The sequence below is a fragment of the Pygocentrus nattereri genome, chromosome 11 (assembly GCF_015220715.1).
Source record: "Pygocentrus nattereri isolate fPygNat1 chromosome 11, fPygNat1.pri, whole genome shotgun sequence".
Taxonomy (NCBI): domain Eukaryota; kingdom Metazoa; phylum Chordata; class Actinopteri; order Characiformes; family Serrasalmidae; genus Pygocentrus; species Pygocentrus nattereri.
The window spans coordinates 42,387,472-42,399,631 of record NC_051221.1 but is presented as its reverse complement, the minus strand read 5'-3'; the positions used below and the strand labels follow the sequence as shown (position 1 = coordinate 42,399,631).

General features: G+C 44.5%; 1 protein-coding gene across 1 annotated transcript in view; it reads left to right on the top strand.

Moving 5' to 3' along the window:
* The window catches only part of lrig3 (leucine-rich repeats and immunoglobulin-like domains 3), a 26,735-nt gene extending 15,119 nt beyond the window's left edge, over positions 1-11,616 (top strand). Inside the window, exons 4-19 of the mRNA XM_017722313.2 lie at positions 1-73; positions 233-376; positions 581-724; positions 1,176-1,319; positions 2,661-2,804; positions 4,490-4,570; positions 5,239-5,310; positions 5,401-5,472; positions 5,876-6,039; positions 6,290-6,619; positions 6,829-7,110; positions 7,343-7,813; positions 7,982-8,140; positions 8,321-8,461; positions 10,457-10,705; positions 11,253-11,616. The exon at positions 1-73 is cut by the window's left edge and continues 62 nt beyond it. Coding sequence (XP_017577802.1) covers positions 1-73; positions 233-376; positions 581-724; positions 1,176-1,319; positions 2,661-2,804; positions 4,490-4,570; positions 5,239-5,310; positions 5,401-5,472; positions 5,876-6,039; positions 6,290-6,619; positions 6,829-7,110; positions 7,343-7,813; positions 7,982-8,140; positions 8,321-8,461; positions 10,457-10,705; positions 11,253-11,488 — 2,906 coding nt within the window. The 3' untranslated portion in view covers positions 11,489-11,616. The remainder of the gene's footprint in view (positions 74-232; positions 377-580; positions 725-1,175; positions 1,320-2,660; positions 2,805-4,489; positions 4,571-5,238; positions 5,311-5,400; positions 5,473-5,875; positions 6,040-6,289; positions 6,620-6,828; positions 7,111-7,342; positions 7,814-7,981; positions 8,141-8,320; positions 8,462-10,456; positions 10,706-11,252) is intronic.
* The last annotated feature ends 544 nt before the right edge of the window (positions 11,617-12,160 follow it).

The window sequence follows — 12,160 nt, the reverse complement described above, 5'->3', positions numbered from 1 at the left end:
CGCTGGACCTTGGCAATAACAACTTGGTGGAAGTGAGGGCAGGAGCTTTTCCTCCTCTACCTCTGAAAAACCTGTGAGTGCTTCTCTTCTTTTGGAAACTGCATAACTGCTCGCCATGGCAACGTCTCCTGTTTTTACCTAGTGCTGTAAATAAGCCGATGCCAGCTTGTTGGTCCTTTGCTGTGCAGGTTTTAAGTGCTTTGACAATGAGTGCATTTGTGTTTGTTCTCAGGTACATGAATAACAACCGCATCTCCGTTTTGGAACATGGCTGCTTTAGCAATCTGTCCAGCACTCTGCTGGTGTTGAGACTGAACAGGAACCGTCTGAACTTCATTCCTGCCAAGATCTTCCAGCTCCCCAGCCTTCAACACCTGTAAGTGGCGTCTTTGAAAGTGTGTTATTCTCATGCGTTTCTCTCTTGCACCTCCCTCTATAATAGCTTTAGAGACTGACAGAACTGCTGCAAGCCGTGTTCCTTAGAAGCGCAGTATCACTATGTGAGATCAGAAGTTCTTCAAGCCATTAGTACAGTAGCAGCGTTTATGCATCTCCTTATATACCACCCTGTGACTGACAGAGACCTGAGCAGGAACCGGGTGCGGCGCATTGAGGGCCTGACCTTCCATGGGCTGCACACGCTCCGCTCTCTGAGGATGCAGAGAAACGGGATCACCCGGCTGATGGACGGAGCGTTCTGGGGCCTCAGCAACATGGAAGTTCTGTGAGTGCAAGATTACTATGGTTACATTATAAAAAATTCAATTAAGCTGGGGGTATACTTGAAAGGAAACCAGCATTTGGGCTCAAAATGATGCAGTGGTTTGAGTTTGTACAGGACACTGCTTACTGAGCAGAACTTGTAATCACCACCTCATTTGTCCTGAGACCTCCTACTGACCGTAACTGGTCGGCTGCTTGAAGCAGGCTTGTGTGCTGAAGTGTACTGCTGGCTTAAAGGTGTCCATGAGTAAAGTTCTTTGTTGTTTTCTTTAATCATAGAGTAAAGCAAACTAATAAGTTATGCATATTTAGAGAACTCTCGGTCATCTTTGTTTTTTTCCTTAAGACTGTACGACTTTGTGTTGCACACACACCGTTGCAAATTAATGTTGTAATTGCACAGGTATGAGATTGGGGCTAATGTGCATGTCTGAACATGTTTGTGTGAGCAGGCAGCTGGAGTATAATAATTTGACGGAGGTGAGTAAAGGCTGGCTCTACGGGCTGCTTACCCTGCAGCAGCTGCACCTGGCTCACAACGCCATCAGCCGCATCAAACCAGATGCCTGGGAGTTCTGCCAGAGACTCGCCGAGCTGTAAGTGACATGTTATTTTCTTTCCCTCTCCTTTTCTTTTTCTTTCTGTCTTTCTCTTTCTCTGCCTCCCTCCCTCTCTCTCTCTCTCTCTCTCTGTACCTCCTGTGCTTGCCAAAGTAATAACAAGGGTGGGTGACTGCCTCTGTCTGGTCCTGTCACATCTGAGAGGGGGCTGAGAAAGGAGAAGAGAGCAGGAGGGAGCTTGAGCGTAGCAGATAATGAGCAGGCTGATGGCAGTGAGAAATGTTGCGCTTTTGTTTGTGTTGTTTATGGCTGTGACCTGGCATGTTTGTTAGTCCACTCTGTGAGGGTCAGTGGAGTTGTTTTTGTTTTCCCCCTTTTTTTTCTCCCCGTTGATCCTTTTTCATTGTTACTCATTGTCATGTTAACTAAGCGAACCTGGGAATAAAGCTAATTGGACCGTATTCTGTTTAAAAAGAAAGCAGTTTGAAAATGCTGCTACACAATGATTTTGTATTAAAAATATAAGGGAAATCATATTTGTGTTTAGGAACATTTCATGTGTAAATGATTGTTGGAGATTATATCAAAAATGTGTTCTTGAATGCTATAAGAGAGACTTTTATTATCCCACTGGGGGAAATCTGCATTGTTACAGCAGATAAAGAGCAGTAAGTAGACAAAGATGTGCATCATACAAAATACAAAATATAAGATACACTATAGAAATAAATAAATAAACAAGGCATCTGTTAATAGAACAATATATAAAAAAATAAAAATAGAATTAAGAAACTATACAAATGTACAGTTTACACATGCAGCTGTGTGGATATCGCACATTTCTGAGCAGGTAATGACTGGATATCACACAGAAACTGTAGATATTGCACAGAACTTGTGTGTATTGCATTTGTACCATCCATCAGCAGCAGATACTGCACATTAATTAGAGGTAGGATAAGATACAGGACTCTGTGGTGAGTTCGTGATGGAGTGCACTATGATAGAGTGAGGTGTGAACCCATAGAGTGTTTATGACGGAGAGTGTCTGAGTCTCTGCTTGGGGAGGTTCTGGTCGTAGAGCCGAACAGCCGTGGGGAGAAAGGAGCTGCGGCCGGTCACTGAAGGAGCTGCCCAGTGCTGCAGCTGCCTCCTATTTCTTTTTCCTCATCATAATAGGCATTTATAACCATTCATATCAAAGCTGTATGCAGTCGTCAGCATAAACATGCATGAATGTCTATGAATGACTTAAAAGCAGGTCAGGCATGTTACAAAGATTGAAAGTCTTAGGATCCCCAGCGTCAGTGTCACCAGGGTTTTGTGTTATGTCCATATTTCTCAGTGTCTCATTCTGCTGTTTGCTTGCGTCCTCAGGGACCTGAGCTCTAATCAGCTGGCGCGGCTGGAGGAAGGCAGCTTCATGGGCCTGAGCGTGGTCGAGCAGCTCTCCATCGGCTACAACCGTGTCAGCTTCATCGCTGACGGAGCCTTCAGGGGTCTCTCCCACCTGCACACGCTGTAAGTGGAGCTTCCAGAATTGGGTGCAAATAAGAGACAGACGCAGAGATGACGCTGGTCATCTTACTTGCACCTAAATCATTGGTGGAACAGTGAACTAGTAATTGCGAAACGTTTCAAAATGAATTTATTTGATTTGAATGTTTTTGATTCAGTCTATCCCACAGTGCAATCTAACGGAAGTCACATGAGGACATATAAGCACTAGGTTTCAATCGTTTACAATTTGAATGTATTTGTTTAAAGATAAATGTAAAGATTTAAACTAATTTCAAAGGTTTTTGCCTGTCAGGTAGTCCAGGTGCTCATGTTGACTCTGAAAACTGATTGTATGGCTGTAGCAGCGCAAGCTTCTTCAGTGCTTCTTGCTTGTGTCTTCATCACTGTATCAAAGGGTGGAAACATCCAGGTGCTTTCTTATAGTTGTGGATCAGTTTGTTGTGGTTTCAGTACATATGTAAATCTGTATGGTGTGTATTCAACTTCAGACACTCAATACCTCAGTACCCCTACCCCATATTTCTGTCCCTGGGCCTTACTCCTAAGCAAAACCAAATGGCAACTGAGCATGAAGGTCAAGACGGGGCGTGTGTGTGTGTGTGTGTGTGTGTGTGTGTGTGTGTGTGTGTGTGTGTGTTCAGCCAGCCCCCACCCTAGCCCAGTCATTTGTAACCAGGCATGCAGGGGAGGAAACTAGCTGTTTGAAAGCAGTTAAATGTGGTGCTGGGGAGTGAGGTGGGGTAGAGCAGGGGCCCCTGGTCCTGCAGTCATAAAACAGCCTAGGTTGGATCTCAGAGAAGGGAGGAAACGTGATTTCGCTCAAGCCGCCTTCAGACAGGCAGCTCAAATCCAATTTTTTGGCATATCCAATTTGAGCAGGACATATTTTACAAAATGTTTCCAGTTGGGTTCAAGCCACATTTGTAAGTAGATTCAAAAAACCACATACACACACTAGTGAACACACACACTAGGGGGCAGTGAGCACACTTGCCCGGAGCGGTGGGCAGCCCTATCCACAGCACCCGGGGAGCAATTGGGGGTTAGGTGTCTCGCTCAAGGACACCTCAGTCATGGACTGTTGGTGTTGGTGATTGAACCAGCCCATGACTGCCCATTTACAGCTTGTTAGCAGTCTGGTGACCTGGCCAAACCTACACTATTGTCATGTTCTGTTCATGCTGTAATTATTAATAAGTGAAATTGTTCATTATTAGTTATTGTTGTTAGGTTGGCTAAGCTTTGCCCCTGCTTGGTCAGTGTATATGCATGTGTTGTTACTGTAGCAACCAGTTTAGTTGCAAACGCAAGGCTCACCTGTAACTTGAAATCTGAAGTCAGGTACAGGTAATAAATATGATTGACCTGCAATGTGATCAAAGTCTTTTTAACCTTTGGAAGTTACCCCCAAAATAACTAAACCTAAGACCTGCTGGCAAGTCCTGGCTCCCCTGCTCTTCCTTACCCCTATAACCTGATGGTAACACAGTCATTTTCCATTCAGTTTCGCAATAGTGAGTCTTGGGATGTCTGTGTCGCCAAAGATTTCCATGTGTTTATTTATGTGGGTCTTTAAGGGTTAATTTTGTCTTCGTTTCCTGACACAAACAGAAACGTTATGAACACTGCCAGCTCAGTTTTCAGGCTTTGCTTTGATTTTTTTTTTTCACCCTCTCTTTCTAAAGGGATCTGAAATACAATGAAATTTCCTGGACCATCGAGGACATGAATGGACCCTTTTCTGCGCTAAACAATCTTCGAAAACTGTGAGTTAACATGTTTGGAAGTGCGCCAATGTCATCCTCTTTCAGAAGATGATGGCTCGTGTAGTTTTTGTTTTACTAGTGCATTGTGAAGGTCATGTTGTGGCATAAAGTGGTAAATATTGCTACACTGATTTCTAAACTCATGTTTCAAGTCTTTTAATGTTGCAGCAAATAGTTGACAATGTGGAAAGTGACATTGTTTTAGGTCTACAAGACAGCAGTGCGTCCTGCTATGATGTCTGGTTTGGAGACTGTGGCTCTGTCTAAAAGACAGGAGGCTGAGCTGGAGGTGGCGGAGATGAAGATGCTGAGATTTTCGTTGGGAGTGACGAGGATGGACAAGATTAGAAATGAGCAGATCAGAGGGACAGTGAAGGTGGAGCAGTTTGGAGATAAAGCCAGAGAGGCCAGGTTGAGATGGTCTGGACATGTGTTGAGGAGGAATAGTGGAGATATTGGGCAAAGAATGTTGGAGATGGAGCTGCCGGGTAGAAGGAGAAGAGGTAGACCTCAGAGAAGGTTTATGGATGTAGTGAAGGTAGACATGGAGATGGTTGGTGTGAAAGTAGAGGAGACAGTGGATAGGAGAAGGGAGCAGCCGAAAGAAGAAGAGTGGAAAGTGACGTTGTTTTCTAACTTATCTAAACTCTTCACTCTCTCCGTTTCAGGTTTCTTCAAGGGAATCGCATTCGATCAGTTACCAAGAAGTCCTTCACTGGGCTTGACCTGCTGGAGCAGCTGTAAGTGTTTTTCAGCTCTGGAGTGCTCAGACATCTTTTAGACTGGTCAGTGTTTCTCTAATCGTTTTTCTTTTGCTCTTTTCAACTCAGTGACCTGAGCAACAATGCGATCATGTCGATTCAAGGCAATGCTTTTTCCCAGATGAAGAAACTGGAGGAACTGTAAGTGTGAATACTTTATACCAACTGAAGAGTGTTTACAACTGAATAGCGCATAATTTTACTGTGTCACGAAGAGGGTCTGGTTTGTGGTATTCGGTTTTTGAACCGCAGAAAAATACTTGACTAACAGCAGTAAAAACATGCCTCGTCATACCTCTGTGGTTATTTGATTCACTAGGAGAAAATGTCTGAATTGCCTTTGAAGCTCTCTCCTTACCCTAAAATGGGGGCAGGCTCGTTGCAGTGCAGAGGTTCAGCTCTTGTCTGGAAATTGATACTAGGTTTGGTGTAATAGTTCGCTTGTCTGGTTTGTCTCAATGTTGCTCGATTTCTACAAGTACTGCAGTTTTTTAATGCACTGATTGGATCATTAGGCCTTTTTCCCCATTTTGCATTCTGCCAGGCACCTGAACACGTCGAGCCTGCTGTGTGACTGCCAGCTGAAGTGGTTCCCACAGTGGGTGGCAGAGCACGCCTTCCAGCCTTTGGTCAATGCCAGCTGCGCCCATCCACAGCTGTTGAAGGCCAAGAGCGTCTTCGCCGTCAGCCAGGATGAGTTCGTGTGCGGTAAGTGGGCACCTGGGACACATTTTCCGTGTGCGTTAGACCTGTCTGAGCGTGACTTTTCTCATGGTGGAAAGCTTGTAATGGAAGAAAAATCACTTTGAACGACTTATTGTTCTTAGAGAGTTGAGAGAAAAGAACTTGCAGGTTTATTCCAGGGCAAATTTTCTGACAGTGCTAATAATGCGTGGTAAACTTGCTTTTAAATCGACAAAGACTCAGATCTTTTGTTCTGTATTGCGTCTGTGGACAGATGACTTCCCCAAGCCTCAGATCACCGTGCAGCCAGAGACACAGTCGGCAATCAAAGGCACCAATGTCACTTTTGTGTGCTCGGCGGCCAGCTCTAGTGACTCTCCCATGACCTTCGCCTGGAAGAAGGACAACGAGATCCTAAACGACGCAGAGATCCACAACCAGGCCCACCTCCGCTCACAAGGTGGTGAGGTGAGCCAGGTCACGGAGTACACGACCACTCTGCAGCTGCGCCACGTCGAGTCCTCCAGCGAAGGGAAATACCAGTGCGTCATCTCCAACCACTTTGGCTCCACTTATTCCGCCAAGGCCAAACTCACTGTGCACAGTAAGTGCTGGGCATGGATGCTTCATGATGTAGCTGTGTATTTCCAAACGCTCCAAGTCTAGAAGTCTTAGAAATCTAGATCTGTTGATATATTTTTGTTATTTAAATGCCAAGATAACAGTAATAATAATAATAATAATCAAAATAGGGAATCATTCCGTTTCTGCTTGTCTGCCATGTATTAATATCGGCTTAATGTTCTCCCTCAGTGTTGCCTTCCTTTACCAAAATGCCCATGGATCTGACCATCCGTGCGGGAGCCACAGCCCGGTTAGAATGTGCCGCCACTGGGCACCCCACTCCTCAGATCGCCTGGCAAAAAGATGGAGGAACTGATTTCCCAGCTGCCAGAGAACGGCGAATGCATGTTATGCCCAGTGACGCTGTGTTCTTCATCGTTGATGTGAAAACGGAAGATATCGGCGTGTACAGCTGCACAGCTCAGAACACCGCTGGGGCAATATCTGCTAACGCTACACTAACTGTACTGGGTAAGACCAGGCTGTAATATTGGATGCTCCTGATTTAAGGCATTTAAGTTATAGGAACATGACCATGACCAATCTGCTTGCTATTCCCATCGCTATCTGACCCACTTTGCCACCCAGAGAATAGCTAGTCATTTTCTCTATGACTCATTAGCCTCAAGATGCTTCTGACCTGATGAACAGATGAGCTTAATATCTGGTGCAACTCTTAACGATGACCTTTTGTGTCCTTCAGAAACCCCCTCTTTCCTACGGCCGCTGATGGACCGCACTGTGGCTAAAGGTGAGACTGCCGTGCTTCAGTGCATTGCTGGTGGAAGCCCCCCACCCCGTCTCAACTGGACCAAAGATGACAGTCCCCTAGTGGTGACTGAACGCCACTTCTTTGCCGCTGGAAACCAGCTCCTGATCATTGTGGATGCGGCAGAGGGTGACGCTGGTACCTACACTTGTGAGATGTCCAACCCCCTGGGCACAGAGAGGGGCAATGTCCGCCTGGCTATTCTGCCCAACCCTAACTGCGACTCAGGCCAGACGGGCACAGGGGTGCTGGGCCCAGTCAGTGGGTCAGAGGAAGATGGATGGACCACTGTGGGCATTGTCATCATTGCAGTGGTCTGCTGTGTCGTGGGAACGTCATTGGTGTGGGTGGTCATCATATACCACACACGCAGACGTAACGAGGACTGCAGTGTCACAAACACAGGTCAGCATTGATCTTGAGCTTAAGAGTTACAGTGAACCTGTACAGCTTCACTGCGGAGTTCTGTAGTCAGTTGAATCTGTAGGTTATATTGTTATTATATCAGTCCCTTCACCTGTTTTTGGTGCATGTGGATGGTTCAGTGACTTAATGTTGTTGTTTTCTGTACAGATGAGACAAACCTGCCAGCAGATATTCCCAGCTACCTGTCCTCTCAGGGAACTCTGGCGGAGCGGCAAGACGGCTATGTGCCCTCCGAGAGTGGCAGCAATCACCAGTACCTGAGCTCCTCTATGGGAGGATTTTACATGCAGCCTAAGGACATGAATGGTAAAATAACTTTTATACGCCGTTCCTGAGGAGCAATCCAGATATTAGTTTGCGCTTAATAAATCTAATGTGTGGCGTGTATTACGTGATTGGTTTGTTTGATTTTATTTGTTTTCTGTTTGCTTTTCTAATTGATATTTTAAAATAAGGTAACTTCAAGGGCTTGTTTCTTTCCCATAGGTCTCTGTCAACTGGACACGGGAAGTGAAGCGGACATGGAGGCGGCAATTGACCCTCTGCTTTGCCATTACCAAGGGCCCATCAGCTCCCTGCTGAGAAGAGGCAACCTGTACAGCCAAGAGCCCACAGACACATATACAGGTAGTGTATAGCAGACCCGATTTATTTACTTATTTATTTCTTTTCTTTTACTCAGGGCTTAAGGCAAAGAAAATGTTTGTGTGCCGGATGTGCTTAGGGGCTAGGAGAAAGGGGGGGGGGGGTCATGTGATCATGAAAAGAAAAACTCAATTAATTGAATATGAAAATGTGCATTTAACAAAGCTGAAACAAGTAAACAATAACAAATGGTACAATAAGAATAACCTCCATTGGTCTATAAACAGTGCATGCTGCATATTGTTTTCAAGTGGATGTTGAATTAATCCAAAAGCTTGTGATGCTGATTTGAAAACAAAATAATTTGCTTATTAATTGCAGTGCGATCACCTGCATTATTGAGCCAACGCTTGACTAAGCCCCAGAATAAACAAAAGTGTTTATTGATGACAAAAATAAAGATTTATTAATGAAGTACGTCTGCTTTGTTAATATAAAATATAGGGTCCCTATATTCTTGCTGTGCAGCGGTTTAAAAAAATGTGTATATCTTCCATAGATATATTTAAGCAACTAGCCATGGCTCCTGCAATACTGGCTCCTGCACCCAATAGTGCTTAGTACAGCCATTAACAAATAACCATTTGGGATTCAGCCGCATCCATACGTGACAAATTGTGCACTTTTGCTGTTGAGGCTACAATTTCAAACCTTTCCTAGCACACTTTTTTGGGAGTGCAGAGTCGTTTAAGATTCAGGCTGGGTTTGATGCTACTTAAGGTAGATCTGACTGAAACACGGACATTAGAAGTGTGAAAGCCGTTCAGATGACGTTCTTTAGCCTTTTATGTTGTCGTTTTACAGTGAATCATATTGCATATACTTTAATTCCAGCCTATGATGTTAATGATGGAATTATTTAACATGTATTAGCCTGTTGGGTAGCTCACAAGCCTAGTTCTAGGAACGATCATTTGTCAGCCCTTCAGTTTAAACAGGTTCTTACTTCATCAGTATACTTGGTGATCCATGCGAGCATTGGAGTCAAAGATTAATCAATTTTTCATGACGTGAGCGGTAGTACAGCATTCTGTTGTGAGGCGCTCATAGGTGTGTGTGTGTGTGTGTGTGTGTGTGTGTGTGTGTGTGTGTGTGTGTGTGTGTGCACTCACTGGCCACTTTATTAGGTACACTAGTAAAAGGCTGGACCCCCTTTCACCTTCAGAACTGCTTTAATTCTTCATGGCAGACTTTCAACAAGGTGTTGGAAACGTTCCTCAGAGATTCTGGTTGGTTATTTGAGTTCCTGCTGCCTTTCTATCATCTGGAACCAGTCTGCCCGTTCTCCTCTGACCTCTCACATCAACAAGGCATTTTCGTCCACACAACTGACCGCTCACTGGATATTTCCTCTTTTTCGGACCGTTCTCTGTAAACCCTAGAGATGGTTGTGCGTGAAAATCCCAGCAGATCAGCAGTTTCTGAAATACTCAGACCAGCCCGTCTGGCACCAACAACCACGCCACGTTCAAAGTCCCTTAAATCCCCTTTCTTCCCCGTTCTGATGCTCGGTCTGCACTTCAGCAAGTCGTCTTGACCGCCTCTACAGGCCTAAATGCAGTGAGCTGCGGCCGTGTGATTGGCTGATCAGCTGTTTATGTTAACAAGCAACTGAACTATATTTATTGTACCTAATAAAGTGGCCGGTGAGTGTATGTTGAGTCTCTTACACCAGCTTCAAACATGGCTTACCCAATCCGAGTTTAAGACCGGAACTATCGGTTTCCTGCACAGCGCTGGAAAACGTTGCGTTTTCTAATCTCTCTAATGAGTAAATTGCTGAAGGTAGTGTGCTTCTTTGACTTTGAGGTCCAGTACTTGCTACCAACAAACAAAAGCTCTTCTGTGGTGTCTGGCCTTCAGAGTTATTGGCCTATATAAAGGAGCAGACAAAAGAAATGATGTCATTTTGTAATGGTTCAGCTTCATTCATTGCCTGCCTGTGATAATACGGACCTGTTTGCTTTCCTCCCTCAGGCTGTGCTGCTGACCAGAGCTCTGTCTGCAGGGACTCTTACAGCGCAACGCTCCCCAGCTCGAAGAAGAGGGACTATTACCCCTGTGCTGGCTCCCTGTCCTCTGATCCCTTTGAGCACATGAGCCCTGGGCTGCTGATGCAGCTGCCCATCGGGGGCCTTCACGCGCCCCCACACCTACAGAATGAGTGCCCCTGCCCAGGGGAGTGTGAGTGTGGTCAGCCGCGGCTGTTTTCTGGTTCCTACATGGGTGAGTCAGGCCATTTATTCATAAAGAATGTGCTTTTTAAGATGCTTAGTGGAGAATGTAAGCAAGCAGAAACCTCATCCCTGACTATTGTTTTCATTATAAAACGTGCTTTCGTACCTAGTAAATGTAAAATGCCTTTATGTCGTCAGTTCACTGAAAGATTCATAAGAAAGGTTTGAGTTTTTATAGGAACATCTGTAAGCTTAGGGATTTATTTATGTACAGTGTTCACAAGCTTGCTGCTACTGTTTTACCTGGGTAACATACTTCTGAGCAGTATCTTGACGTGGTTTGAGGCAAGTCCACGATGAGTTAAGCATGCAGTTTGCACAGAGCGAGTTCGTGGGGTATAAGCTCCCTTATCCTGCTGCATTAGCCTCATATTTTTCGTGTGAAGCTTAAAAATAGAAATTTGAATCACCAAACATGTCTATTAGATTTGGGGTGAGTTGGGGAAAGTTTTGCCGACCAAATTTCTTTTGTTCAACACTTTACTTTAAGGCTCTGGAACGTTCTGACCTTGAGCACATTTCTATTCCTCTCACAGGTACGTTTGGTAAAGCTCCATGGAGACCTCAGCAAGAGCTGTACCCCAGCCTGTGTACCTCAGTCTCTCATAGCGGAGTTACACTTCACGAGAATCCCTACGCTGCCCTTGATACCGACTCTGACCGAGAAGAGGACCTTTCCCGGCACCCTACAGTGGACCTGGACAGCAGTGTATACGATCAGCCCTTCAGCAGCAACAGCCACAGGACCCTCAGCTCTCAGCCGTGCTCATAGCACCACGGCCGGAGCCAGAACAAGAATACTGTTAAAGAGGAGGACCAAAAAAGGAATTCTACCTCAGAATGGACGCTCCTCATGTGCGCTGGCTTGAATGTAAAAGATAAAATCAGACTGTTTTAAAAGGAACTGTATAGCCTTTGTTACTTTTGTACAAAAGAAAAGATATCTATCTATCTATATATATATATATATATATATATATATATATATATATATATATATATATATATATATATATATATATATATATATATATATACACACACACACATTTTATAAAATTATATTTTGTAAATTAACAGTGTAAATAGAATCCATTATTTTGCCTACGTTTTTTTTTTTTTCCTTGAAGATGTAAAGTTGTCATGAACAGACCTGAGTTGAATACACAGCTAAGGGAATTTAATTGGCTGGTCCAGCTCTTCTGTGCAGAGATTCCATCGTGATCCATTTATATGGTTATTTTTCGCTTTCACCTGCCTTGTCCATCTGAGGTCTTGAGGTCTTGCTTAAGCAGGGGAACTCTTTAAGTGAACTAAGGCAACACCAGCTGTTAGCGTTCAATGTTTGACCCAGTTCTGTTTGTGGTTTTATTCATTTATCCATGCATATGTGTTCTTTCCCCCCCCCCCTGCAAGTAAAGCACCCTTTTGCACATATCAGTTC